Source organism: Lepidochelys kempii, chromosome 10 (genome assembly GCF_965140265.1).
Source record: "Lepidochelys kempii isolate rLepKem1 chromosome 10, rLepKem1.hap2, whole genome shotgun sequence".
NCBI classification, from domain to species: domain Eukaryota; kingdom Metazoa; phylum Chordata; order Testudines; family Cheloniidae; genus Lepidochelys; species Lepidochelys kempii.
The window spans coordinates 35,835,682-35,863,268 of NC_133265.1; the positions used below are offsets into that span (position 1 = coordinate 35,835,682).

The following is a 27,587-nucleotide window of genomic DNA, read 5'->3' on the forward strand; positions in this document are numbered from 1 at the left end:
AGAGTGAACAATGTGCTGGCAGCAAACGGCATGCTACCAGTAGTGCCAGGGATTTTTTTCCTGGGTGGGCTTACATAGGAGGGGACCCACTAGAGGGAAAGGAAAGCGAAGGGAGAGAGGATATGGAAGAGAAGGGGGTTGAGGGAGACAAGGTGGGGGAGAAAAGGGTAAGTGGGCAGGGGAGTGAAGCTAAGGTGATGAGGCTGTGAAGGAGAGGGAGGTTTGGAGCAAACAGCTGTTTTTGCAGGACAGAGAAAGTCCACTCAGAACTGTAGCGAGTTCTCTGAGGTCCCTACTTTGGGCTTCTTCTGCTCCTGCCAGCTGGAGTCTCTGGCTGGCTCCTCTCTGCAAGCTTTCCCCAAAAGCCACTTGAGGGGTGGGGCAAGAGGGGAGGCAACACCTGGGTCCTCGTTTCCCCCAGGGTGTGTTGGAGAGTCTCTCTTGCACAGTTCTGGATCTAGGGGAGACCTGAGGGGAGGTGGCCCTCAGTGCTTACTCTGTAATGAAAGAGATGCCAGGGATCAAGCAATACTTTTACTTTCATAACTGACGCGGCAAGCCAGCCGTGCTGGGGCTGTGAACTGCCAAGCCCAGAGATGCCGGGGCTCTGAACTGCCAAGCCTAGAGGTGCCAGGGCTCTGAACTGCCAAGCCTAGAGGTGCCAGAGCTCAGCCCTGGCAAGCCCTGGCAGAAATTAAGGACTGGTGGCTCTGACTGAGCCCATTTTACCCTCTCCCCCACAATGCAGCACATGTTCTCCCTAAAAACATGTTCTCCCACCCACTCCCCAGTTACATGTTCCCCACATCATATCCTTCTATTCCTCAGAGATCTGAATCCCAGCATAAGATCCCCCTGCCCCCAAACACCTAGCTATTTTTCCCTTTACTCCTGAGTTATCCAAAAGCCCTGTGTATTCTCCACAGTCCCTAAGCCAGGCCAGCCTTCAGAAAGGAGCCCTGGTCTGGGGTTCCAAAGATATTATCACTCTTTGAATATCTGTACCAGTCTAAGGAAGTGGGGATGGGAGTGGTCTATGTGTATATGAAGCAGAAGGGTATGAGTACGTGGCAAAAGCTAATGGGCCAAATTTGCCCCTGAGACAACTCCATTATCATTAACAGACTTACACCACTGGCCCTATTTACCCACCACAAGGTGAGAGCAGCTCCCTTGAAGTCAATGGGAGTTACTCATACCTTTTGGGGGGAGGGGAAGAATGGGGCCCTAGGCCTGAAGTTGGCCCACTAGCTTTTTCAGGGATGCAGATGTTGTTACACCAATTGGGTCCAGCATTTGAAGAGTTAAGCCAGGCAGCTTGTCCTTATCAGTAGGCTCAGCCTGCTATAGCAGAGCAGTTACAGTTTGAATGTAGTGCACTCACTGCTCTCAGGTATCCCGAGGCCTAGGAAAGAAGTAGGCGAGGAGGTAAGTCTCTCACAGCTGTCCCTGCTTGAGTTTCCTCTTTGCAGGCTTGATACACTCATTTCAGTAAAAGTTAGAAGCCTAATATCTTTGAGGATCTCCACCCAGATACTAGTGGATGTGGCTGCTATGGCATCCCTCTCAGTCTGCTGCTCCTCTTAGTTGCTAAAATATGGGGGAAGAAGGAATCGAGAGATGCTGATAGAAAAGGAAAGAACAAGACTGATCCAGTGTCTTGGGGTGGTATTCCACCCTACTATGCAAAAGAGACCTAGGTTTGGCACTGGGACTCCTGCTACCTGCATAACATGACTCGGGTGGGAAGTGCTGTGGTGGCAACATGCATGACAAGCTGAGAGGAATGCACAGAGGTAGACGAGCTGGGTCACAGAGCAGTGGGCTGTGCTCACAGCATAGGACACAGCAGGCAGAGCTGGTTAGAAAACTGACATTTTCCCCGCAAGAGAGAGAAGATAGGTGAGGTAATATGTTTTACTGGACCAACTTCTGTTGGTGAGAGAGACAAACTTTTGAGCTTACACAGAGAGTACCTCACCCACCTTGTCTCTATAATATCCTGGGACTGACCCAGCTACAACAATCCTGAATTTCCCTACAAGAAATTTTTAATGACCAATCTTCATTCTAAATGTTTTGGTTGATTGTTTTTGGTTTGAATAGACATTTTCCTGTGAAAAAATTCAGTGTTTGTAAAACCATATTTTGGGGCAGGAAAACTTTATGCACAAAAAATACTAACAGCCGGCTGTAACTGCGGAATACTTGCTCCCTAAGACAGATCTCCCTATGTGCTTGCCTCCAGAACCACAATCAGCCTTGTTACTGTACTAGGGTAGCCTGCCCCTTTAAGAGCCATGGAGCCTGTGGCTAGCCAGCCCTATTCAATTATCAGACCCAGCTGTTGTAAAGGCTGAGCATGCTCTGCTAGCTGGAGGTGTTGTGCTCCTGCAGTAGGTCCTGGAGCATGGTTGGGGGGGTTGAAGGGAAGGATGTATTGCTCTTTCATCCCTGGAAGAGGCCAGGGGGAAAACTCTGGGAGCTGTATGCCAGGGTGGGCAAAGGAATTGCTCTGTTTTGGTGTTTTGCCTATTTTGTGTTTGAGTTAATAAACTGACCCCTGCAGGAAAGGCCTGAAAGAGACTTAGGCATGGCAGTGAGCATGTCGTGTGCTGGGGAGACAGGTCAGCAGCCTACAAGCCTGTATCCAGGGAGCTGCTGCTTTGGAGAGTTTGAGACTGTACAGATTTGGGCACTGGGAAGGCATGATGTTCATATTGGAACATTTTCATCATGTCGTTGTGTCAGCAAATCACATTTCAATGTGAAGCTGCCATGACACAGTTTTGCCAGATCCTAGCATTCAAATGTAATGTTAGCCCCCCCCCCCCCCCCCAAAAAATCATGAGGCTAGCTTAAATGTGCGTTTTTAAATACGAAAATCTCTCCAAAGGTATTTTTGTACTTGCCTTCTGGTTTTTGAGACTTCAGGGTGAAACTGAGTCACATTTTCAGGCTTTCTCTGCAAGCATCATGACTAGAAACTTTCTTTTTCTTTTTTTTAAATAAAAGGTGAGTTTTGTATAGGTTTATAGATTATAAGGCCAGAAGGGTCAACTGTGATCTCCTAGTTTGACCTCAGAAAACAGGCTAGAGGACTTCCTTGAATTAATTCATGTTTGAACTAAGGCAGATCTTTTAAAAAAATATCCAGTCTTGATTGCCAGTGATGGAGAATCCACTGTGACCTCTGGTGGTTAATTACCCTTACCTAAAAATTTGCCCTTTATTTCTAGTCTGAATTTGCCTAGCTTCAGTGTCCAGTCATTGGATCTTGTTATACCTTTGTCTACAAGATTAGAGTGTCAAATATTTGTTCTCCATTAAGATAATTAAGCTGTGATCAAGTCACCTCTTAACCTTCTCTGTGTTGAGCTCCATGAGTCTATCACTGTAAGGCAGTGTCAAGAAATCACTTGTCTCCATGACATGGCCACACTGATGATACAGTGTCATCATGCTGTGAGAATGTCATGACACAACAGCAGGATGCTGGGGATCAACCCAATAAAAATGGGGGTGACCCCAGAAATGATCCCTGCAAGAAGGATTTATATGCTATTAAAACATGTCCACGGCTGACAAAAAGGTAGGACATTGCATCATGATGTGGTGACACAAGGCCCAAAGTTGTGGAATACTAATCTCCAGGAGACTAACTTTTGAGTATGGTGATCACAACGCTCACCAGGGCCAGCGTTTCAGACCCACAATGAGAGACACTGTGCGGAAAAGTGCTGGTAACTTCTACACATTTGCTCAGCACTTACAACACCCACAAAAGGAGCATATTTGACGCCCATGGTGTGCCCCTATGGAAAAGATATGCCCCATGATGCCAATTCTCACCATTTTATGGGGGACTGTTTGTTATTGCATGAGAATAAGAATTTTGGGGGGAGGGGGAATTAAAGGAAAGCTTCTAGCACTTGTGGTTGCAGAGAAAAGCCTAGAAACATGCCCCAAGTGTTGCCTAAAGGTTCAAAAGGCTGCAGTCAAATCAAGGACCGCAAATTATTATTTTAAAATCAAGCTCTTGACTTTTGTGGCTCATGTGACTCATAGTTTATGTTCATTGAGGGTGAATGATGCTGGTGTCATCAGGCCCCTGGGACCTCCCTTTTGGCTGGGTGCCCACAGGCACCCCGGCCAGGGACAATGTATCTGATGCCCATAGAGGGACTTTGGGGGTGAAAGATGGCCCTGGGGGCAGAAGTGAAGTGCTGCAGGGTGCCCGCTCCCTTTGCCAAGGCATCATGAGTGGGAGGGAGTGGAAGCTGCTGGCCCTATATTAACCCCACACTCCCACCCCACTCGCAGATCAGGTTTCTCCTCCTATTCAGGGGAGCTGGGGTCTGGTACCGTATGCCTGAGGGGCTGGATTGTTCTCCACCCACCCACCCCCACTGTAGGAGGGGTGGAGCGTTGCAGGCAGCGGAATCTTAGAGTCACGGCTTCCGGTGCCTGCCCGGGACGCATTGGGGACCGGACAGCACGGAGTCCTCCGAGCTGCGGACCCCGTCTCCTAGCAACTAGCCAGCAACACCCGGAAGTGGCTTGAATGTCGCGAGGGTCCGGTCCGCTGCCGTTTGACTGGGATAGGAGAGAGTCACTCCCTGCGGTGCGGAGGAGGTACTTTGGGGGGGGGGTGAAGGTGAGGGCGTGGGCTGCAGGGAAGGGGGCTCGGGAGGAGACTGGGAGGAAGTCATAGTGGCGAGGCTGCAAGGGAAGGAGCAGAAGGGGTCACACTGGGGAATTGTGGGAGGGAGCACTGTGGGGGTCACGCTGGGGGAATGTGAGAGGAAGGGCTCACGCTGGGGGAATGTGAGAGGGAGGGGTCATGCTGGGAAGAGGTCACGCTAGGGGATTGGGGTCAGTGGGGAGTGGTGGTGTTGTGAGGGCAGGCAAAGGGTGACACTGTGTGGTGTGACCTGTGGGCTCACAGTGATGGTGGGGGCTGCAAGGGAAGGTATGTGGAGTATATTGGTTGGGGAGGGGTTATTGTAATCTGCTCTCCTCTGTTTCATTGCTCTGATGAAGGGCATGTCTCTCTCTCGGGTCCTTGCACTGTATCCTCCATTCCCTGATGCTGGCAGCTCCCCTGTATGCTCTGGCGACCCGGATAGGGTCAGAGACAATCATAAAATCATAGAATATCAGGGACCTCAGAAGGTCATCTAGTCCACCCCCCTGCTCAAAGCAGGACCAATCCCCAATTTTTGCCCCAGATCCCTAATGGCCCCCTCAAGGATTGAACTCAGAACCCTGGGTTTAGCTGGCCAATGCTCAAACCACTGAGCTATCCCTTCCGCCATGAAAAATGAACACCCACAGTCAGGCTCCTTCACCCCTGTGCTTCAGTCCTATCTTACTCTGCACAGATCCCAGGGTCTGGTGGTTCTCCTACCTCTGGCAAGCCAAAGCCATCTGAGCTTGTGACAAGAACTCATTAAAACAAAGGGGCTGAAATGCCCCACAGTGATTTCCTCACCAGAATGAAATACGCTGGCAAGAGTCATGCAGGACTTTATATAGTCATGAAGGAGTTAAAATGAAGCCCAGTGTGTAAGCCTAGTTATTTCTGCCAGCCTGAAGGAAATTGCAGTGTACACCAGTTCTGTGCTTGTACATATTCCTCCTCCAGGCTGGTGCTCTGCTTTAGATGCTCGCTAGAGAGTTTCCTCTGCCAATGGCTCCACAGCTTGTATGCCAGCTCTGGAGGCAGAAAACTCTCCTGCCTGTTGTAAGCTAGGAGGCAGCTTGGTGGCAGCCAGCTCACAGAGCAGTATTTGAACAAGGATCTCTCTTGCAGGGTTGGAAGTGGATTTTGTGCTCTTGTATGGTACTAGCCTGACATCCCTGTGGACTGAAGTTCTTGTATTCATCTCCAGAGTGTGTACAATCTCCCATTGTTTCTTGCTCCTGTCCTGGACAAACCATGTCTAGGGATGAGAAGGGAGTTCAGGCTCATTCGATCTTTGGCTTCTCAACTGAGATAGCTGACAAGGTGGTTAAGTGATACAAGTTGTTGAGGTGATTTTGTGATGTGGACAGAAATAATGCTAGGGAGGCAGAAGGAGATCACAACACATTTCATAGAGGCAACTGAACATCCAATGACAGTAGCAGCTTTCACTCGCTTCCAACCAGTACTGGATTTGAGCTGGCAACACTGTCATGCTCTATGTCCGTTACCAGTCCTCTGACCCAGCCAGTCCTCTGGGAATGCTTTCTCTGAAGATTCCTTCGGAAAGAGTCAGATTTGAAAAGAAGAAAATGGTACCTTGAAGTATCAAGGTTTTTAATGAGTTGAGTATGAATTATACAATCAGTACCTTAACCTTTGTTTATTTTTATATTAATGCATTTATTGTATGGTGTCCCCACATTTTCCATTTCCAGTATTCCAAAGATTTTCATATAACTGCATTGGAAAAGTTTGGGAGCTGGGGAAAGGTGGGGACACCTGAGTAGCAGGTATCTACAAGGGAGCAATAGGCAGTTTGGGACTTTGGTAGAATAAGTACATTTGGTGGATGTTTCTGCTAAAATGATCAGCAATGAAATACTAGGTTGTGGTGACATTTAAAATATAATCCTTAGTTTTCAGATATAACCTGTTGAAATGAATGAGGCAGTTTATACTGCAAGTCACTGGCAGAGTTGGAAATACAGCCCAGGTCTCATGAGTTTCCAGGTTGGTTCCCTGATTACTAGAATATGTTGCAGTAACCTATTAACATGATACAATTTATTTCCTGCTGTAGAGATATTACATGTCCCCTTAAAAGTAATATTTGAACTCCCTCTGCTCGATTTCCAGCAGTTAACAAACATGCACATTCAGAGCACAATCAAGGGGGATTAGCTCAGTGGTTTGAGCATTGGCCTGCTAAACCCAGGGTTGTGAGCTCAATCCTTGAGGGGGCCATTTAGGGATCTGGGGCAAAAATTGGGGATTGGTCCTGCTTTGAGCAGGGGGTTGGACTAGATGACCTCCTGAGGTCCCTTCCAACCCTGAGATTCTATGATTCTATTAAATAACTCCAGGTTAATTTTGGGGGGTAGGAGGAGAGAGGAGAGAAATGCAATCAATGTTTCCCAAATAGAGAAGGGAAAAATAGAGAAATTTTATCTTCATTCTTCTTAGTGGGGGTTATAAAAAGTTGAGAACAAAATAAATGTAAAGCTATGTGAAACAGCAATTTGTTTCTAAAATGATGGTTGAATTGGCAAGGACTCTGTGGAGGGAGAGTAGCAGAGGACACTGGAAATCTCTTGCTGTAATAGCACTTTAAAAACTGCTGACGCTACCTGGAAAATTTAAAAATAAAAATTCAGCTTTAAAGGTACACTGGCAGGATAAGTGTCACCATTTGAAAAAAAAATATCCCTACCTATGCCATGTTACTAACAATACCTTAGACTGTTAAAATGGAACCATCTACAATCTTCTTCACCTTTCACTAATAATTATTTGAGGTTCTTCTAAGATTCCACTTCCTCAAAGGCTCTACATAGCAGAAATTATCCCTCTGGCCCAGGAAGGAAGGATGTAACTCCCTCTGTGGCTTGTGAATGCTGCTCTTGCAGTCAGCCCAAGGGGACTGTCAGACAGTGAGGCAAGGCACTCCACTCCCTCAGGAGCTAAGGGGGCTGTCTGCTCTTAGCAACATTCAGAGTTCTGCACCTATGTTGCTACACTAAAAATCCCCAGAAACACACAAATGCACCCTCTTTAATGCAGGTATTGAGGTGGACTCAGCTGTTGAGAAATGACAGGGAAAATTCAGGCCCGGGAGATATTCGCCTTTGATAGCAGCAATTGTGTTGCTTGCCCCACTGCCAACACATGCCAAGAAAACTTCACCTTTCCGCCTCAAGGGGCTGAAAGGAATTCATCCATGAGCAGTCAGTTCATACCATTGCATTTGGCAGGCTGATGGTTATGTGACTTGTCAAGTGACTTAACTTAATTGTTCCCCACCACCCTCCCCATCAAAGACAAGTGTATCTTTTCCATAGCAAATTGCCAGGTGCATAGATTTAGTAGATCATTTAAACTTTATTAAATAGAGAGGAAAACACACACATGAGGAACCTCCCTGTTCTGTATACTCTCAACATGTTATAAATATACTGTGTATTTCTCTTTCCAATTGACTGCTCCCATCACAAAGATGCCAGCCTAAGGGATTCATAGAGTTTTCACAGCCCTAGCACAGCACTGAAGGACAGAAAAGGACAGCAGTCACCAGATGCTGATTATTCTGAGGAAGCACCCTCCTTAATGCAATTATATTTCTATTAGATGCTTCAGCATTATGTAAAGAGACATTGTCAGCTAATTCAAGGCTCAAAATGTATTTATTTATTGTTAAGGTAATTTATAAAACCGTAGAAATGTGTTCTCCCTGAGCTGAGGAAAAAACCCTACTTTAGATTGCAGGGTGGTCAGGGACTGCTCGCAAAGCAGGGCTAATAAGTGAATATAATATTTGCCCTTCTTTAGGACCTTCTATCCAAGGAATTAAATCAGACTTTAATCAGTTAAGCCTTCCAGTCCCCTTGTGAAATAGATCAGCAGTTGTTATTTTACAAGTGGAGAAGCTGGGACACAGAGACATTAAGTGACATGACCGAGGCTACACAGTGAGTCTGTGGCAGAGCATGTCTCCTGCTCCAGTGACATAAGTGAGGATATAAGTCCTCTTGTTTCAGGTCATAAGTCAACTTCTGATTGAAGGAGTTAGGGAGAAACATTACCCTACAAGCAGGTTATTATACAACTATCCATGTTAAGGTTTCTGCTCCTTTCTCTGGGCCATGTACTGCTGGCTGCTGTCAGAGACAGGATACTGGACTAGATGAACCTCTGGTTGGAGCTATTTCTGCAATTTGCATGGATCTTAGTGCAGAGTTATGAGAGATGATTCCAACACTCGCAAAATGCCCTTGTGTTGGAAGCTCCACTACAAGGTCATTTGAAGAGCTTGTGTTTATCAGAAATGTGCCAAGTCCCTCTTTCACCTATGTTTTGAAATGCCGCTTGGCTAATAGCACCAGTGTCAGCTTCTTAATCTGAGATGCAGAGGCAGTTTTCAGCTTGCTCTTGAATTTGGTGTTTTGGAACTTTACTGGATCTCCTCAGCAATGGCTTTCATTAAGCTCTGGTTTTTTTTTCTGTGCCTTTACCCACTGTCTCTAAGTTTTATTTTTGTATTTATTGGCAGGTATTACGTTCTTCCAGGATTGCTGTCATGGTTCTTAAAGTCTTCTTCCCCTCTTGCTGTGCCGCAGCAGAAAGTGGCCTTTTGATTGGCCGTTGGATCCCGGAACAGAACTCTGCTGTTGTCCTTGCTGTGGTCCACTTCCCTTTTATTCCTGGCCAGGTGAAGCAGTATCTTTCTGAGGTCCAGCGGGTGACTCAGGTCAATATGTGTGTGCTGGGCTCATGGAGTAACAGCAAACAGGAGAAGGAAGAGGTCCTGGTCAAGTTCCTGGAAGATCTCAGCACAATCTTTTCCCATGAGCCCTGGATACAGCTCAACAAAGAGAGAGACAGCAGGGTTTGGAGCTGCTGTATCTTTCAGAAATACCCCAGCAGCCCCAAGGAAGATGAATTCATCTTAGTATATTATGACCAGCGCAAAGTAATGCTTTCACAGTTGCATCCCACAGACAACCTGACCACGTCTGCTGACCATAAGGGAAATGATGCCTCAAAACTAGGTGCTGTGTTTGACACAGTTGCAAAGAGCAAGGTACTATTCATGACAGACAGATACGATGATGGGCCCATCAAGCTGACTCACTGGCAGTCAGAAGGAGTGGAAGCCAGTATTATCGTGGAGCTGATGAAGCAGGCTTCTGTGCCTGTGTGTATGCTGCTGACATTCCTGCTTTCACTTGTCTCCAGTGTCTATAAAAGCAGGTATGTGATGCAAGATGAGGCAGCTTGTGTGCTACATTGAAATGTAGTCCAACCCAAGACTATCAGTATGCACAGGTTTCCAGCTCAACCCCAGCAAGCAATGTGCATTGTGTTAAAATATTTCCGCCTAGGTGGGAGTGAGACAGTCTGAGTGGCCATCAGGGATCTGTTAGCCAACTCAGAGTCAATTTCCCCACAATGAGTAAAGACCATACTGTACCTTTCTCACAATAGCAATTCCAACCCTGAGGAGCTGCTACTGATAGTAGCCCTACCCTATTTAAGTGGGAGGGCAGGGACTTGCTGTCTGTGATAGTCTCCCTAACACCCGTGGGCCAGCCCAGTATAAGTTAATGTTGAATGGATGATTAGCCTGTGTTGGGTTCCAGAGCATAGCAGCTGGTGGGGAAGCCCCTGACTGAAATCTTCCGTTGGAGCCATATTTACATGGAGCTTGAGGGTAGTGGGGGTGGGATTTGAGTCTGGTACTGATGCAAGGTATAATCTTGTCGTATAGATAGTAACAGTTCCCTCAAACTCCAGGAGGTTTCTGGGGGAGCTATGAGGTTTTGCAAGCTGAACTTCTTCCCATTTTCACTGGGGGCAAACCCTCTGCCTCAGCTTCGTGAGTTGAACCATGGGTTCTTCCAGCCACTGCTTGAATGACAGGATGATGCAAAGAGAGCAAACCGTTCGGTATTTCACCCCAGTAGTTCTGTAGCCAGGATGCCCTAATCTCTGTTTGCAGTGAAGTGCCTCTGTAGCTGAGGAACACTGAAATGTTGGCAAACTGGGCATCTAATTCCAACTTTTGACATCAAATGGCACTGCTACAGCCCTGGGACTGGATAGCAGGAGGTTAATAGGAGCAAACTGGATCAAATACATCTTTGCTGGAACTCTGTTAACTTTACTTACCTCGTGTACTGAAATGGAGTTTCACCAGAATGAATATGATGCCTCCAGTGTAACATCCTGCAAGTGCTGGCACCAAAGGGGAAATCTGAACAGACCTGAAGGAAAAAAGCTCTTGCATATAAAGCTTAGTACCACAGCTGGGAAAGCCATCTAGTGAGATTGTGTCGTGTTGCCAAAAAGGGGATTGGTGTTCAGTGTTCAAGCTGGAAGAGGACAGTTTGATTAATCAGATCTGGATAACCGTTACTAAAGCATTCATGGACAAATCTTTTCAAGTATAGCCTCAAGCTATGGGGAATGGAATCTTTTAACAGGTTTCCAATTGTGTAATACTGTCATGAAAAATCACGGTGAACCACTTCATACAGAATGGCTTTTTGGATTTTTCTGCTTCATGTGTAAAGCTGAAACTTATATTTTTTTCTAATTATCTGTTAAAGTCATTTTAGGGTCAAACTCAGACTTGAAATAAGTAGATGGAACTCCATTGGTTCCAGTGGAATTTCACTATTGTAGTGGGTCTGAATTCGGCCTTTGATTATATTCATGGTATCATTATCTAGTTGGGTAGAGCACTCAACTGCGAATCATGTGTTCCAAGTTATTTTTCCAGCTCTCCAGTGATTCACTATGTGGCCCTGGAAAAATCACTTTGTCTCTCTCTGCCTGAGTTTCATTATCTGTAAAATGGGCAGAACACCTACCTAGCATAGGTATTTGAAGGTATTAGGCTGGAACTTAAGAGATTTGGGTTCAGTTCTTGATTCTGCCACAAACTTCCTGTATGACCTTTACATATCACTACTTTTTGAGAAATTCTGCGCATGCTCTGCAAACTCTTCCTCCCACCCCAGTCCCCCCATGCTTTCTGCATCCATTGCTCCTCAGCTGCAGGGGGAGGGATCTCTGTACAGGGAACTGCTCCCCCATACACCCAGACCCTCCCACCGAGCCTCATCGCCCCACCTGCACTCAGAACCTCCCTTGTGAGCCCCACTCCCCTAGCACATGGACTACCCTGACAAGCCATCCAGATCCTCACCATACCAAGCTCCAAACAGTTGCACTTGAATCCCCACCCCACTTAGTCCCACTCCCCCAGCATCTGGACCCTACCACTGAGCCCCCCCCCACCCAGAACCCCCTGCTGTGCTCTATCCCCCCCACACCCAGACACCCCTTCTGCTGAGCCCCAACTACCTTCACCTGGACCCCTCCCTGCAGAGTCCCATTACTGTTGCACCCAGAAAGCCCCAACAAGCCCCTGTGCATCCAGATCCCCCATGCACCCGGATTCCCACTGAGCCACCTGCACCCAGATTGCCCCACACAGAACCCTTTCAACCCACACCTGGATCCCCCCACGTTAAGCCCCTCCACACTTGGATCCTGCCTTGCTGAGCCTGCCTGCCTGCCCACACCTGGTGCACTTGGCACAGAGGGGCAGGGCTCTGGGGTGTTTCTGGGGCAGGCCCGGTCCTTGCACAGTGTCAAGGTTGGGTGCAGCCTCACCGCTGAGTCCATGACCCCAGGGAAAGCTGCACAGTGATCTCCCACCTCTGTGCAGCCAGTGGCCTGTGTTCCCCAGTGCTATGCTGGAGCCTCCACATTTATTTGACAAATAAAATTTGCAGAATTTTAAAATATTGTGCGCAGAATGCCCTCAGGAGTAATATCACTTAATCTCACTAGGCATCTCGTTTAAGCCTCCTTTGTGTCAGCCTACTTGGTGCAAGGGTCATAGGGCAGTTGTAAGACTTCCCCTCTCTCTCCCGCACCTCCCATGGAATACTTCCAGTCCTGGGCGGGGGGCATCTATACCTGGCATAGAACTGGCTCCACCAGGTCTGTGCTGCCTCCAGTCACTGGGGGCGTTCCAGGGTTTGGAGCAGGGGCAGGCCAGAGGAGGGAGGACCTGCAGCCTGGTGATTCTGCATCTCTACAAAGCCTCCTAAGAACCACTGAAGTCTGCCCCTCCAGCCCTTGCAGAGAGGAAAGTGGTGGTTGTGGTTCAGATTTTGAACCATTTGACTTCAGAGAAACTGTATATGGCAATGAGTTTTGACAGTCACTACTGTCCCTGGGGTAATTCCTTTTGGTAATGCCTGTGGTGATAGAATTGTATTTGGTGAAGACATATGCGGTGTCCTCTCTCCCTGAGCTGCTGCAAGTGTCCTTCACTGAGTGCTTGGGGAGCTTCAGTCTGCACTTTACATATTAAATGCTAGTTCCTTCCAGGCTGTTAAAATCAAACCATGAGGTGATGAGTCTTATTGCAGGTGTTGGTTTTGATCTATAAAGGTCAAATGATTTGGGTCCTGGCTACCTTAGATACTTCAGCTAAGGGTACCTTAGGTACAGTCTTGTACCATAGTAGATGAGATCATCTGGGGTGCTTGAGCTAGCAGTTCTCTGGTTTAATGAGAGGGGGCTTCTGGCAGGGTGATTTCAGTTGAAGGGACCTCAGTTCTGGAACTCACTACTTCGCCTTGTGCTGACAGAGACCAAGTTTGCTGCTTTTGGGGGCATGCTGCAAGGCTTATCTGTCTTCCCAAGCTTTTGTGCAGTGAGTGGGTTGGAAGGGGTTGTTAGTCCTGACAGGCTGGAGGATTTGATTACTGAAATCCACCCAAACCGAGAGTTTTTTGTATGTTTCTTTTAGAATCTATACCTGCACATGCAGATAGGATGGCACATATACAAATCTCATGAATAAATGAGATTTCCCTGGCAAAAACATAGGCTGCATACAGTGATTGAGACTTACAAAATGCCCACACATTCTGTAGCAGGTACATTGATCTGAAACATAGGCTTCTCTTCAGCACCACTCTGTGCCTAGTGGTGGTAATTGCAGCTTAATTTTTAGGGTTTGTATGCAGAACTTCCATTAACACTGAAAGGTCTCCAGTGCATTGTTAGGAGCATTAGAATAATTTAATATTGTGGCAGTAAACTCCACATGTTCCTCTTTTTAAAAATAAGCTGCTTAATGGCTTCCTGTTGATAGTATCTAACCCTCAGAGTCCTCACCCAGTAGGGAGGCTTTGTTCCTGGAATTGTAGCACAGAGCAACAAGGCAGCCAAGAGGTTCTAGTTAATGGAGCTTTCACATTTGTGTGCAGTCCAGATTCAAATATGTTGCTTTTCATCTAGAATCTGTGGTATCCATCCACAGTCTTGGAACAAATTATCTGAACTGGAAAATCAGGAGTGTCTGTGCAAAGTACGTTAAATTACTTGCATTTGGAAACACCCCCGATATCCACTCTCGTTGCTCAGAACTTTTCCATTTAAACAGTGTAACGATATAAAAGCCAGTCATTCTGCTCCATATTAGAATTTTTTGTTACATTTATAAGAAACCAGTCTGCATCCTGTAAGGCTGAAAATGTAAGGAGCATTTGTGGTAACTTGTCTTACATTGCAGGGGTAATATAAAATCCTGGAATTATTTTTGGTTTTCTTGCTTGGATATTATTACAAATGGAAATTTCTATAGCTGATCCTACAATCGCTTTATTGGTCTCTTTCTCTGTGTGTCTGGAGTAGATATATTTTCAAGATTACTGCTTTTTCTTTCTCATTTCTTTTGGCTAGGAGTGAGGCATGGAGGTTGGTTTTGATGAAGTTTAGTCCTAAGAAAAGAGAGAGAATCAGGCATAGTACAGACAGGCATTGCACACCCTTCCTCAAAACAACATTTTAAGCATCCTCTGTTATTCCAGTGCTGAGCTTCCCTTGAACAGTGTCTGCAGACTGTAGTGGTTTTGTGATTTGGACAAACATCCATATATGGTAATATTCTTACCACCTCTCTTTGCTTCTGCATTGGGTCCAGGATTAGATGTGACATTGATCTCTCACAAAGTTCAGTTGTGACATGATCTCATAACAAAGGTCCATGGAGATGTCAAAGACATTGATGTCAATATCAACTATCAAAGACATTGGAGAACCAATCTAGTTTCAAAATGGCTTGTTTCTCACATTTCTTACCAGTGTTCAAAGTAAGGGGTAGGGCAAGGAAGATTTCCAACCCCCAAATCAGTTACCTCCTGGGAGGAGCTTGCAGAAGTTGCCTGGAACAGTGGGTTCTTCAATTTTGGCCTTCTGTGTACAACCTCATTGGGAAGGGGAAGAAGATTTCTCCCTTTGTCCTGCATTTGTAGCAGGATTCTTTGCCCCAGCAAATGTTCTGCAGGCCATAATTTGTGAACCATTGGGTTAGAACATGATCAGAAAAGAAAACTCATCTCCACTTGTGCCTCATTGCATCTATGAAGCCAGGTCTGCCAGATCAGTGGCCAGTGTAATAACCTTCTGTGCTTCCCCTCCTCCCCCTATTCTTTCCTCTGTCACTTTGGATGTTACACACTGACAGGCCAGTTAAACAGCAGTGCATTAATTTGACTTTGAGGTGGATGGCTGTACTGAAGAGCAGAATTATTCAGAGGCCCTGAATTGAGGAGAATGATTCAGAGTACACTGCATGGGATTCAAAGCCAGTGCATCTAACATCTGAATTGGCAGGGGGGGGGCAGGAAGCCCTTCAGGGCTCTGGGTTTTAAACTGATAAACCCGCTGTGAAGTGCAACTGAAGAGGCCCAGAGGTGCACCCTCACTGAATCCTGCAGTTCTCAGCCAGCTGCCCAGTTACTGTTTGTGGGTTGGATTACTCTACTCGTGGTTGGATAGCTAGAATGATGTATGAATTGCAGCACAAGGTCCAGTTGGTATGTTGTACTGTCCACTTTTAAACACATGTTCCTGCTGCTAGATCCCAGGCTAAATTCAGCCAACTGTAGTTTGGAGAAAGCAGATGCAAGCCCCATGGAAATCCAGATCCAGCAGTTATGTAAATTCAAGAACGAAGTAGGGTAACTTGCGCTGATTTGGCATTCAGCGGGGTTGCAGACTGAGTTAAGCTTACATGAACATACCAAGGAATTGGAAGGGGTGAGTGAGGTCCTTGAAAAGGAACTAATAGGTGGGCATAGAGAAAGAAGCTCACTTACCCTTAATGTAATGTATGCTGCAGCCTCCCCAGTACTTCCATGGCCAAACTAAGCTCCAGTGGAAATGGGTGAAACTCCTATTGACTTCAGTAAAGAACTGACCCCCACTTGATAATTTTTCCTGCTTAGCCATGCTGCAGTCAGACACTTTAATAGACAATCATGATAACTAAGGCTGGGATTTTCAAAGACACCCAATTTTCAGTGAAATTCAATATGGGTTGGGTGTGAATAATTCCAGCCTAAAAATGTAGTTAATGTAAAAAGGCCATACTGTACCGTTGCTCACTATGCAAACCTCCCATTAGTGGGAGATCTGCTGAGGATTGAGGGTAGCGTGCATACACCCTGACCCACAAGCCATAATTTAAAAATGGAATTCAGCCCTCTCTGGAGAATGAATTTGACACAAGGGACGCTGGTAGATTGGCATCTTTGTAAGGGCAGAGTTAAGGTAATCTCAGTGTCTTGTTTTGGAAGGGCATTGCTTATTTTTCTAATGGTTGAAGGTTTTAAAAATTAGAGATTTAAAAAAAATTATTTTGCACCCAAACCAGTTATGTGTTTGCACAACCTTAAATTCACCTGAAGTAAGTGTTTGGTGTGGGAATTTGTAGAAGCATCATACCACCTGTTTCGCTGGCAAAAGTATCAGAGAGGATTCCCCTTGTGTTTCTACAGAGTGCTGAAGCTTTGGCCTTTGTCTTTCATCTGGAGTAAACTCTCAACTTGTGAACAGTTGGGGCACCGACTGGAGCACCTCCAGATCATCAGCAGCAACAGGAAGGCTCAGAACCAGACACAACTAATGAGGTATGGTGTATGTGTGTGTGTTTTCTGACAACCCACTGAGTCCTTGACCCCTATCACCAGCTGGAACCTTCATCATCCGTGTACCAACCAATTTCTTCTCTAGCTTTAAGGAAATCCAGCCTCCTCTGGCTCTGGTACTATCATATAGCTGATACTGAGGTTGCCACCCACTTGTTTTCCTGCACTGAATGGTTGGCTTGTTTTTTATTGTAGAGGCAGCTTGTATTGTAGCAGTAATATGATTTTACAGGAATATGTGGGGGTGGCTTTACTTTTTTGTGGAGTTGCAGTGTGAGAGAGATTTTTACTATCCCATCAGTCTCTTCCTCATATAATCTCTTCCCCCTCCCCCCACCAACACATAGTTGTGCCTCCAGAATATCTCTGCTATGCTAAGGAACATTAAGTTTCCATCCAGAAACGTAGTGTCACTGAAGCTAGCGTGAGAAACAGGACAGGGACGCACTGGCAGAGCTGCACAGGGCAAACTTGCTCTGCGGTTCTGTAGAGCATAGGTTCTCAACCTTTTTCTTTCTGAGCCCCTCCCCACCCCGCCCAACATGCTATAAAAACTCCACGGCCCACCTGTGGTTTTCTGCATACAAAAGCCAGGGCCAGCGTTAGGGGGTAGCAAACTGGGCAATTGCCTGGGGCCCCATGCCACAGGGGCCCCTGCAAAGCTACATTGCTCAGGATTTAGCTTCAGCCTCAGGTGGCAGGGCTCAGGGCCCTGGGCTTCAGCCCCATGCAGTGAGGCTTCGGCTTTCTACCCACGGCCCCAGTAAGTCTAATGCTGGCCCTGCTTGGAGGCCCCCCTGAAACCTGCTCATGGCCCCCCTGGGGGCCCCGGACCCATGATTGAGAACCACTGCTGTAGAGCCTTTGCTTTCACAGGCATTGAATTAATCAGATGGGATATAAAATCAAGGTTCCATGGCACTTGCCACAAAAGTAAGAGTATCAATCCCCACCCCCTTTTCCCAGTACTCTGGAAAATCCATCCTCTGGTAACTGAAGACAAGGAGTAGCAATAAACATCGAAGTAACAGGAAAACCAGGCAAACACAAAACCCCACAGTGAGTAGAAGAGGGAGAGGCAAAGATCAGAGATGGATATAGACTCCTTAAGGCCATCACTGTGCAAATCTTACTCTATGTGGTGCTCAGATACTGTAGTCATTGGCTCCAAGGGAATACTTAAAATACATGAATAGATTTTAAGGCCAAAATAATACTGTGATTATTTAGCCTGATTTTGTGCGTAACTCAAGCCATAGAATTTCATCCAGAAACACTTGCAGTGCGGGGGGGAGTTATTCTACCCTATTGTGTAAGTAAACATTTATTTAGCCCAATGACTAGTGGTTGAACTGAGGCATACCTTTTAGAAAGGCCTCTGATCTCTAATTAAATACTCCAAGTGATGGTGAATTTATCATAGCTGAATCCCAACTTAAGCACTTACCTAACATTCCTCTTGGAATTTCAATCCAACTACTCAGTCACCCTGTGAAAACCTGTTGTGTAGTGTTCTGGCTTAGCATGGATGCTGTATTTGACCCCAGAGACAGCAGTATATTAGTGATAGGAAAGCAGCCCCTATTCTGTGTATACCAGGGTTGGCCAAACTCACTGACCGTCCAAGCTGCATACAACTTCAGAAGTTTGAGAGCTGGGGCACACGAGCCAGGGCTCAGGGCTTCAGCCCCATTCCTGCTGAAGCCCGAAGCCCTGGCAGATGTATCCCAGAGGGCTGAAGTCATGAGACCCTCCTCCCTGCTGGACAGGTGCTCCTATCCGACCACCCCACTGCAAAACAGAGGTCCCGAGCTTTCCTTCCCCTCCCCATTCTGGTAGGCGGAGAGGGCTTGCATTTTAATGGTAAAAGAGGCTCGCGAGCCACAGTTTGGCCAGTCCTGGTGTATATCTTCAGTAAAGAGTCTTGATGACCTTCAGAAATGAAAAGCGCTGTGTAAATGAAACTGGTGATGATTGTTATCCAAACATGAAACAGCCTTCTTCCTGTGCTCTAATTTTGTTCTTCTGTCTCCTGAATGTAGGAAAGCAAACATCTTTGTTTCTCTCCTCATTGACATGGCTCTGGGAATACTGCTAATGTCCTGGCTGTACAGAGAGAATCGGATTGGTCAGCTTGCCGACACACTCATCCCAGTGGCTGATGTAAGTCTGCCTGGAATCGTTTGTACTTCATCTCTAGTGTAGAAAGTGAACAGCAGTTCATACTTGTGGTAATTGTAGAGCAGCAGGCCTGTGCGTGAGGATTTCATGCAGAGAAGAGAAGCATTGACAGAAGTCACAAAAAAATTAGGTCTCCTCAAAAGCGATTAAATCTTCAAACCAAACCTGTTGAGACTAATCAAATGTAACATTGCTCTCCTCTGAGTATCCAATGAATACAAATTAGATATTTTCTGGAGGGCACTTCCTGCTCACAAGGTAACAATTACATCATGAGCACAATAAATAACTTGAAGGCTGGAGAATGGAGTGCTTATCCGCCCAGGACACTTTTATTATGGAGTTAACAGGAAGTGCCCTCAGGCTGTGTTCTAATGGGGTATCTGGGAGGGGGGAAAAGTTAACCCAGTTAGGTCTCAGAAATCATTAAACTGGGGGAAAAAAACTCGAGAAGTTGAGGCAGCTATGTTTGGTGAGAGAATGTTGGTGGTGAGTTCTGAGGGCAGTAGCTAGTCAGGGTAGGTAACACTGAAATTCTCTCTCAAGTGTGCTAATGATAGATTGGGGAATTCACCTTCTCCTGTGCCATTCTCCAACCTCAGGCCCTAAATGGCCAGTATAAATTACCTAAGAACAAGCATGACCCATAGCATCCTGTTTTTCTGGCACTAGGAACTTCTCTAAAAGGCTAATTAGTGCATGGGAGGCTAGTGCACAGCTTGCCATGCACTAACTAGCCATGTAGATGAGCCCCTAATTTCTTATATTTTGAATGTGTAACTTGAATATACGTGCAACCTTTGCTCCAATTTAACCTTTTTTTTTTGGGGGGGGGTGTCTTTTTTTGGCTTGGGAACATATTGTGTTTGTGTGTAAATTATTATCTAAGTAGAACTTACCTTTAATAGGTAAAAGACCATTTTGTCATTCAGTGGAGCTGAAAAAAAATTCAAAATGTATGCATCCTGCTCTTGAGTTGCAGCGTTTGTGTCATGATGTTTGTGTCAATGATGTGCTGGTGTTCCATCATTTTGTGACTCAGCATTGTCGCATATTGATGAATACTGTGATAAGGCTGCACAACATCATCCCTTCTCTGTCCCTTCCCTTTGGTTTCTGGGAAAGAGGGACAGATCTTTCCTTTTGTCTTACAATGCCTCTGCTGCAGGAGTCCTCGCTTTACTGTCTCCAGTTTCTGGATGGGAAGGGACTCCAGTCCAACTTATGAGGAATTCCATCAGCAACTTATTTTCTCTTCTTCATCCACTTATTGGGAGGAACTCACAGCTTCCCTGCTGTTGGTTTCTTTTCTCAGTGCTCCTCACACTAATAACACATTGGGCAAAACTAGTAGCACTCTTGTGATCATCTTTCTGTATGCGACGCAGACACAACAAGCAAAGTGTCTACCATGCACTTACCACACAAGAGCTTAAAGTGGCTCATTACTATTGTCTAGTCGAACTTTCAAGGGTGGACCCAGTTTCAGCTGCTCAATGTTGCTGGGAAGGGGGGAAGAGAGGGTGATGGTTGGAATATAAGTCTCCCCTTCTAATATTTGATCTAATGGTAGGATTAATGTGAGGCGTAAACTCGGAACCTTTTTATACATTGTTATTCTGAAGTCTGTTCCCATGTGGAGATCTTTCAGCTGGAAGATCACCTGCCCTCTAGTGCTCTCTGCAGTCTGCTTTCTTAGTAAGTGTGAGACAACAATGACTTTAGCTCAGTTCCCATGTGTACAGGTGGACTCAAGAAGTGTTCCATCTGCCCAGTGTTAATGGCAGATGGACACTCTCATGCTCAAAGTGCATTGGATCACACTACCTGTCCTGGATAGGAATGCTGTAGGAGTTTCTCATTTTCTTCTCTTCAATCATGCAGATAAATCATTCACTCCCACTTGGATATTGCAATATCCATTACTTACCTAAGTAGCCTACGATGTCTCAGAAATACAGAGAGGTGTGCACTCAAGAGCTTACTTCCCTGGAGATTTGAACTACTCCCTTGCTGTACGTTCTTCTCAGTTTGCCCCTCCCTGTTTGTCTAAGGTATTGCTTTACTTCTATGTACATGATTATCGGTGAGATTTCATGCCAATTACAATTTCTCCTTGCTTCAGGAACCTGGTTTCTTCACTGTGGGCTCCTTGGGCACATAAAGCCTCTAAAGTCACTGGGAGCTCTTTCATAGACTTCAGAGGGCACAGATCAGGTGTCAAGTGCACATAAGAGGTGGGCCTGAGCCATTCAGAAATATCACCGTGATAACTTCAGCACATGTGGTGCAAGACAGCACCATTTTGTTTTCCAGTATGACAGCAAAATCTCGTCTGATCCATCCTGCAGTGGGTTTCCGGTAGTTGCTGAATTTTTATCTGGCATTCATTATCCCTCGCACTGGAGCTCTGTCAGGCTGGCTAAAAGTTCCCAAGTTTGGTAATAAAAACTTCCCCAATGTTTTGGATTATTATGACTTTTCCCAGTGCTCCAGGCTATCCTAGTTCTGAAATATACCCTTGGTCAGCTAATGGCATTGATCTCTGGGCTTCTTTTATCAGTAGGTCTGATAGTAAAAAAGATAGGACGACTTAATCCGTTACCACAGTTCCTGGCCTTGAGAGAAGAGAATTGCCTCAGTCGATTTTATACATGCAAGCTTTTAACTGTGTGGGAAAAAGTGCAGTGCCATAGTTTTCCTTCCGTTCTCCTATTAATCCCATTCACGGCGAGCCTCTTCTCTCTTGCCTCTCTCAGGTCTATTGCATGCTAATTGGAATCCATCCAGCATACTGTAGGTTAGACTCGCCAAACCTTCCATTCCTTCTGTGATGGAATGCACCCTTGTATTCACATCCAAAACACTACTGTAATTATCTTTGTACAAGGCACACCTTTGGAGGTATCATTTGAAATCTCATAACATATCATGGTAAAATGCTTGTGGAAACATTATGTGTGAAGTTGTTAACATAAGCTGACATCATGTCTAACATGTGTTTCCCAGATAAGTTTGGGAAGTGGCTACACCAATTTTTCTAAGACAAAGAGCAAGCTGATGCCCCAGCCAGGTGTCCACAAAGCTGATGGGTCATCATCTGTCAAGTGGCCATTGTTTGGCAAGAAAGAGGGGCAGGGACAAAGAGATCTACATCTTCGCAAAGAAACAGCATGAGATCTCTTTGCTCCACCAGCCCGTCTCTTGGTTCTCAGTTGGAAATGCTTTTCAGAGAGGGACTGACACTATAAAAAGGAGGGGCAAACACCCCAAGAGACCCCCTCCTCTCTCTCCCTGTCCATCTCACTCTTTGCACCTGAGAAGACAAAAGAAGCAGCCATTGGACTCTGGAGGAGGGGTCCTGACCTGAAGAGTTTGGTCAGTTATACTGTTGGAAGCATATGGTGAGAAATTTTGTTTTAAATCTAATATAGTTTGTCAGGCACTAGAACGAGTTTTATCTTTATTTTTCTTGTAACCATTTCTGACTCCTGTACCTCATTGCTTGTACTCCCTTAAAATCTCTCTCTTTGTAGTTAATAAACTTGTTTTGTTGTTTTATCTAATCCAGTGTGTTTAAGCTAAAGTGTCTGGATAACTCCATTTAGGGTGGCAAGTTGTGTGTATATTATTCTCTTAAAGAAATAATGGACTTAATATATTTGGACTGTCCAGGAGAGGGCTGGGCAGTATAAGGCATAATTTCTGGGGGGGGGAAATCCAGAACTGGGAGTGTGTTGGGGCGCCCTGCTGTATAACGAAGGCTGGTGAGAGTCAGGGTGTGACTGGCAGGCTGCAGTTACACAAACACATTTGGGAGGGACCTGCATGCTAGCAGGCTGTTTGTGAGCAGTCCAGATTGGAAGCTACAACAGTAAGGCATTGCAAGGCACCCCAGGTTGCATGGCAAGGGTGACCTAGCCCCCGACTGGTTTGGATTGCACTCTGGTATGTCACACCTTCCCACTAGCCCTGTCTGTGGAGACAAAAAAAAATAGGTATGTCACTTTCTCCTTTTCCAGCTGCCAGCACTGTAAGCCCAACCTGCTGTGTGGAAATCAAGCTGTGCTCCTCCCCCATCATTCCTCATCCCCAGTGATAATGATTCAGCACGTAGCTGACAATTGTCGATACTACACAAGACATCATCGGCTCCAGCTCCCTCTTTCACAGCTTGACTAGCTGTGCAGTGCTGACTATAATAACAAGTTGCTTTTGTCAGTAACTGAAGCAGATGTGATTCAGAGGCATCTAAGGAATAGCTCTGTGCAGTACAAAAGGCCTGTTTTGGAATCAGCTGTCTGAATGTATAGTGGAATAACCTTTCTTAGTTCCATATCTGCCCTAACCTCCTCCTACACACCTTACCACTTCCTCTGCTCAATCCAAGCTTCCCTGCTGGCAGCTCCAGACTCTGCCTTCTTCCACACTGCCCCTTCTCCCAAAAGCCTCACAATAGATCTTCTACACTAAGTCCTCTTCCCTGTCTGAAAAAGAAACAAAACCTTCTAACTCCCCATCTTCTCTGCGAAGTGTTGTGGTTAGAAAGGCCAATCTCACATCCCATGCTGTCTATGTTCTGTATTAGTTTTGCTCATTTAAACTGTAAGGTCTTTGGGGCAGACACCTGTCACAGATCGTGCCTCAATTAAACCATGCTGAATATTTCTGATCCTATACTAGTGATAACTGAATGCATCTCAAGTCAGATTTTAAAACAAGTCCTTTGTCGGTTATATTCTGCTAATCCATAAATAAAACAAGGAGAAAAGATGTTAATTTTGTTGTTGTTACTATTATTATTATTATTTTATTTATTAATTATAGTCCAGTAGTGCCTAGAAGCCAGGGCCTGTTCTGCTAGGCACTGTACAAACATATATCAGAAAGACAGTTTTTAGCTTTTGAACAGCTATGGTTTGCTCTGAGTTTTATGAGACCTCCCATTAAGAGCGCTTCTTTGCCTGTGCCCCGCTACCTATCCTGAACGGGCCTGTCATTCTCCTTTGATGCCACACCCGTGGTCAAAGTTTCTATTGAGAAGAACAGGTGCACTGCAGTTAAAGAAATTCATTCCAGACTGAGCTGATCTAAACTACTTTAGCTGTGTTCTCAAGGTTAGTGATGCTCCCACAGCACTAATGAATTAATGAACTAACTAATTAATGAAATGACTTCCATGTAATGCACTACATTTCATCTATTAATATCCAACACATTCAGTATTAACGACTGCACCTAGAGGATCGGACTCTTAAAGTCATGTATTTTAGTCTATTTCTTCTTGCTGTCCATTGGCTCTAAAGCATCCAACAGCAACAAAAAAAAAAAATGCCACAAGAGGCTACACCCCAGGGCCTGCAAAGTACAAACCCTACAAAGTAACAACAGCCATGACACAATGCAGGAATGCTCAGCAATAGTCAGGATTTAACTACAAACTGGAGTCATCTAAGGACTCCAGTAATTTTCTGTACCAGAAAACAACCTTGCAGAAGGACTGCTCTCAAACATTTAAATGTTTAATTAAAATTTAAAAAAAAAAAACTTTTGCTAAGTTACAGCTGCAACATTTTAAATATTAACGGAGTTCTATTTATAAAGTATCTGGCACTTCTTTCTCAACGAGGGCCAGATTCATTGGTACAAGCCAGCCCTGGCTTGCAATGAGTGTTTTAAGGGATGTGAGGGCAAAGGAGAGTGGATGAGATGAACAGACAATCCTGTTGGCAAGGAAAACCATGTTCACATTGCAAATGTAACCTGTAACTGCTACTAAACGAAAAGTATGTGTGGCTGTTATGTTTATAAATTCAGCAATGTCTGTGTGACCCTAGGATGAAAAGACATGAAAAGACATGCACATGCATCATTGGAAGATTAGGTCCATAATCCATCAGTCTTGGGTACCAAGTCTAGATTCTCCTGCATAATCCACCATTGTAGGCATATGTTTGATTTTGGTTATGTATGTGATTTGGGCATCTAACTCCCTTAGGCTTTCTCTTCACTGACACAAAGATGTTTTTTTAGATCAAGGTAACTAACGTGATAGTTATCTTGTTGTACAAAGTGGAGACAAGGCACTTGTAGTGTTTACTGCGAGGTTACTAGCCGAGATCTGCCCTATGTCCCCCTCCCATGGCTGACCTCACCTAATTTATCTTGTGGGAAACACTACAAGTGCCTTGTCTCTACTGTGTTTTTGCAGCAGGATAACTGCACACCTTATTGTCAATGAAGACATAGCCTCAAGCTCTCCTGAAAATCCCAGCCTATTTGTATAGCAGTCTTCCTCTGACCGATTTCTCTACCCATCTTAACTATTTGATCATCTCTAATATATGTCATTTTGGGTAACCTGCTTACTCAGCTCTCAAGAGTTATCATTACCCCATGAGATCCTTCTGTAAAAATCACCCAGGTTGCTCTTCTCCCTGCAAAGGGGTTGTCAGAAGCACAATCTGTGATTTAATTTCTGACAAGGCTTCTAAGGAGATCCTGCTCTTAGGTGGTGGTATCTTAAGATTCAGACAGGGTTCGCTGGCTCATTGTGAGGTATATGCTATTTCTCATGTAACTCCTATAGTATTTTTTATGCTTCTGAGGCAGTTTTTCCCCAAAGATTTTAGAGGAATGGTGAGATTTTTCCAAAGCTATCAGTGCACGTGGGGAGTGTTGTGCCCGTACAGTGTAATTAACATTGCTTGTCTCCTTATGTTGCAGCATATAGCCAAAGAGCTCCAGGACCTGCTTCAGTGGCTAATGGGAGTGCCAGCTGGTTTAAAAATGAACCGGGCGTTGGACCAGGTGTTGGGCCGGTTCTTCCTTTATCACATTCACCTGTGGATTAGTAAGTGCAGTTGTTTAACCTTTCATCTTTCCTTCTCACTTCTCCCTCCCTAGTGTCTAAGATTGTCCTAGTGATGTATAACGAATCAAAATTTGTATTGCAAGGACATACTGGTCTCTGAATCTTTCTGGTCTGGGAACGTGAGCCAAATTTGGATTCATGGAATCCACACAGGGAAATGTTATGAATTATACCTGATAGGACATGCACACAACTGCTGCGAATTATACCTGATAGGACACGCGCAGTATCTAAGGAACACTCCTCCTGGTGCATGATGTGCTTGCTTTTAGACAATGGTGGGCCCCAAACCAAAATGGAGTCACATGTGCTAACTTTTCCTTAACAGAAACAATGCAAATAAGTACAGTGCTCAGCTAGTTACTTTGCAGAAAGTAAGAGACATAGTGGAGCTAATTTATTTGGTAACAGTGATGGTCGGTGTCCAGGAGTAGGTCCAGGTTCCCCTGTAAACTTTATCTACCCTACAAAGGGTAGTGCAACAGTGTGGTGATAGGGAAATTTTATTTGGGGGTTGAAGTACAGGACCTGTCCTGTAACTGACTTCAGTTTAGTTTACAGCACTTCTAACTGCATTCTTCCCCCCAATTTGAAACAGAATCTCACTGGTCATAGGGATACCTTTTATGTTGGAAAATAGCCACGTTGGACACAGAATCCTTAGTAACTGTGACTGTCTGTCTGTTAATGAATGAAGCAGAGCTCTGGTTTTCCAAGGTTTCACCCTACCTTGATGATGATCAGAGAAGCTTCATGCCACTAAAAATGTTGCACAGACCATTTTCACAACAACTCCTTTGTGATGGTTTCTGTTGGAGTAGGAAATTTTGGTGAAAATGTATCAGTAATTGATTAGTATGTTCCTGAGAAATTTACCCCAGAGGATAAAGGAATAACAAGATGATCTTGTCTGGACAGCCTGAGCAGGTTTTTATGTGTCTCACTAAGACACACGTGGGCTGAGAGGATTGGGAAGGAAATGGGTGGTATTTGCCAGTCATTGTAGATGTAAGATGGCAGTCTAAGAGAATTTGCTATTTTTACTTTCATATGATCTTGATTCTGATCTCTGCAACAACATTCTGTGAGGGTGGGGGAGAGAGAAGCTGAGGCCATCAAGTGTTTTATTTGAGGCTCCGGAGAACAAATAAATACCCTTTGTACAGTGTTACTCTTCCAACTTCCACCAGGCTATATCCACCTGATGTCTCCATTCATTGAGATGATCCTCTGGTATGTTGGCCTGTCAGCCTGTCTGGGCCTGACTGTAGCGCTTTCCATCCTCTCTGACATCATTGCACTCCTGACCTTCCATATCTACTGCTTCTATGTCTATGGAGCCAGGTGGGTGTATTTGACCTGTTTGTTTCTCAAGTATATCTAGTCCAAAAATCATATTGGGCCTAGTTGATCCCTGGTGTGACCCCATTGATTTAACAGGGGTAAAGCAGAAATTAGTTTGGCCAGTTATGTCCAAATGATTGAGTCTCAGCATTGAGCTGTACAAGCATCCCAAGTGTCTTAAATATAAGTGTCTTCTCCCCTTCAACAGTGGCGGTTAGAAAAGTAAAACTATGCTTAGGAGTGGAATGAGAGAGATCAGTTTGCCCAGGCGTCCTAGATTTGAGGGGATAACTTGTGTTTAAGGCTGCTCCAGAAGTGACTTCTCCGGGCCCTAGGGTTGCCAACCCTCCAGGATTGTCCCGGAGTCTCCAGGAATTAAAGATTATGTCATGTCATGAAACCTCCAGAAATACATTCAATCAAAACTGGCACCCCTACCTCTCCCTTGCTTCAGAGGATTGCATCCATATGGAGTAACCTGTCT

At 45.2% G+C, this 27,587-nt stretch overlaps 1 protein-coding gene across 4 annotated transcripts in view; it reads left to right on the forward strand.

Moving 5' to 3' along the window:
* The first annotated feature begins 1,352 nt into the window (after positions 1 to 1,352).
* The window catches only part of PIGQ (phosphatidylinositol glycan anchor biosynthesis class Q), a 43,275-nt gene continuing 17,040 nt past the window's right edge, over positions 1,353 to 27,587 (forward strand). For 2 of the 4 annotated variants that reach the window (XM_073362862.1, XM_073362863.1), the window contains exons 1-7: positions 1,369 to 1,428; positions 6,607 to 6,700; positions 9,237 to 9,937; positions 16,555 to 16,686; positions 18,747 to 18,867; positions 25,612 to 25,738; positions 26,950 to 27,103. In XM_073362862.1, coding sequence (XP_073218963.1) covers positions 6,629 to 6,700; positions 9,237 to 9,937; positions 16,555 to 16,686; positions 18,747 to 18,867; positions 25,612 to 25,738; positions 26,950 to 27,103 — 1,307 coding nt within the window. In that variant the 5' untranslated portion in view covers positions 1,369 to 1,428; positions 6,607 to 6,628. Of the gene's footprint in view, positions 1,429 to 4,546; positions 4,636 to 6,606; positions 6,701 to 9,236; positions 9,938 to 16,554; positions 16,687 to 18,746; positions 18,868 to 25,611; positions 25,739 to 26,949; positions 27,104 to 27,587 lie in introns of those variants that run through there. The other 2 variants (XM_073362864.1, XM_073362865.1) reach the window with 2 other exon arrangements.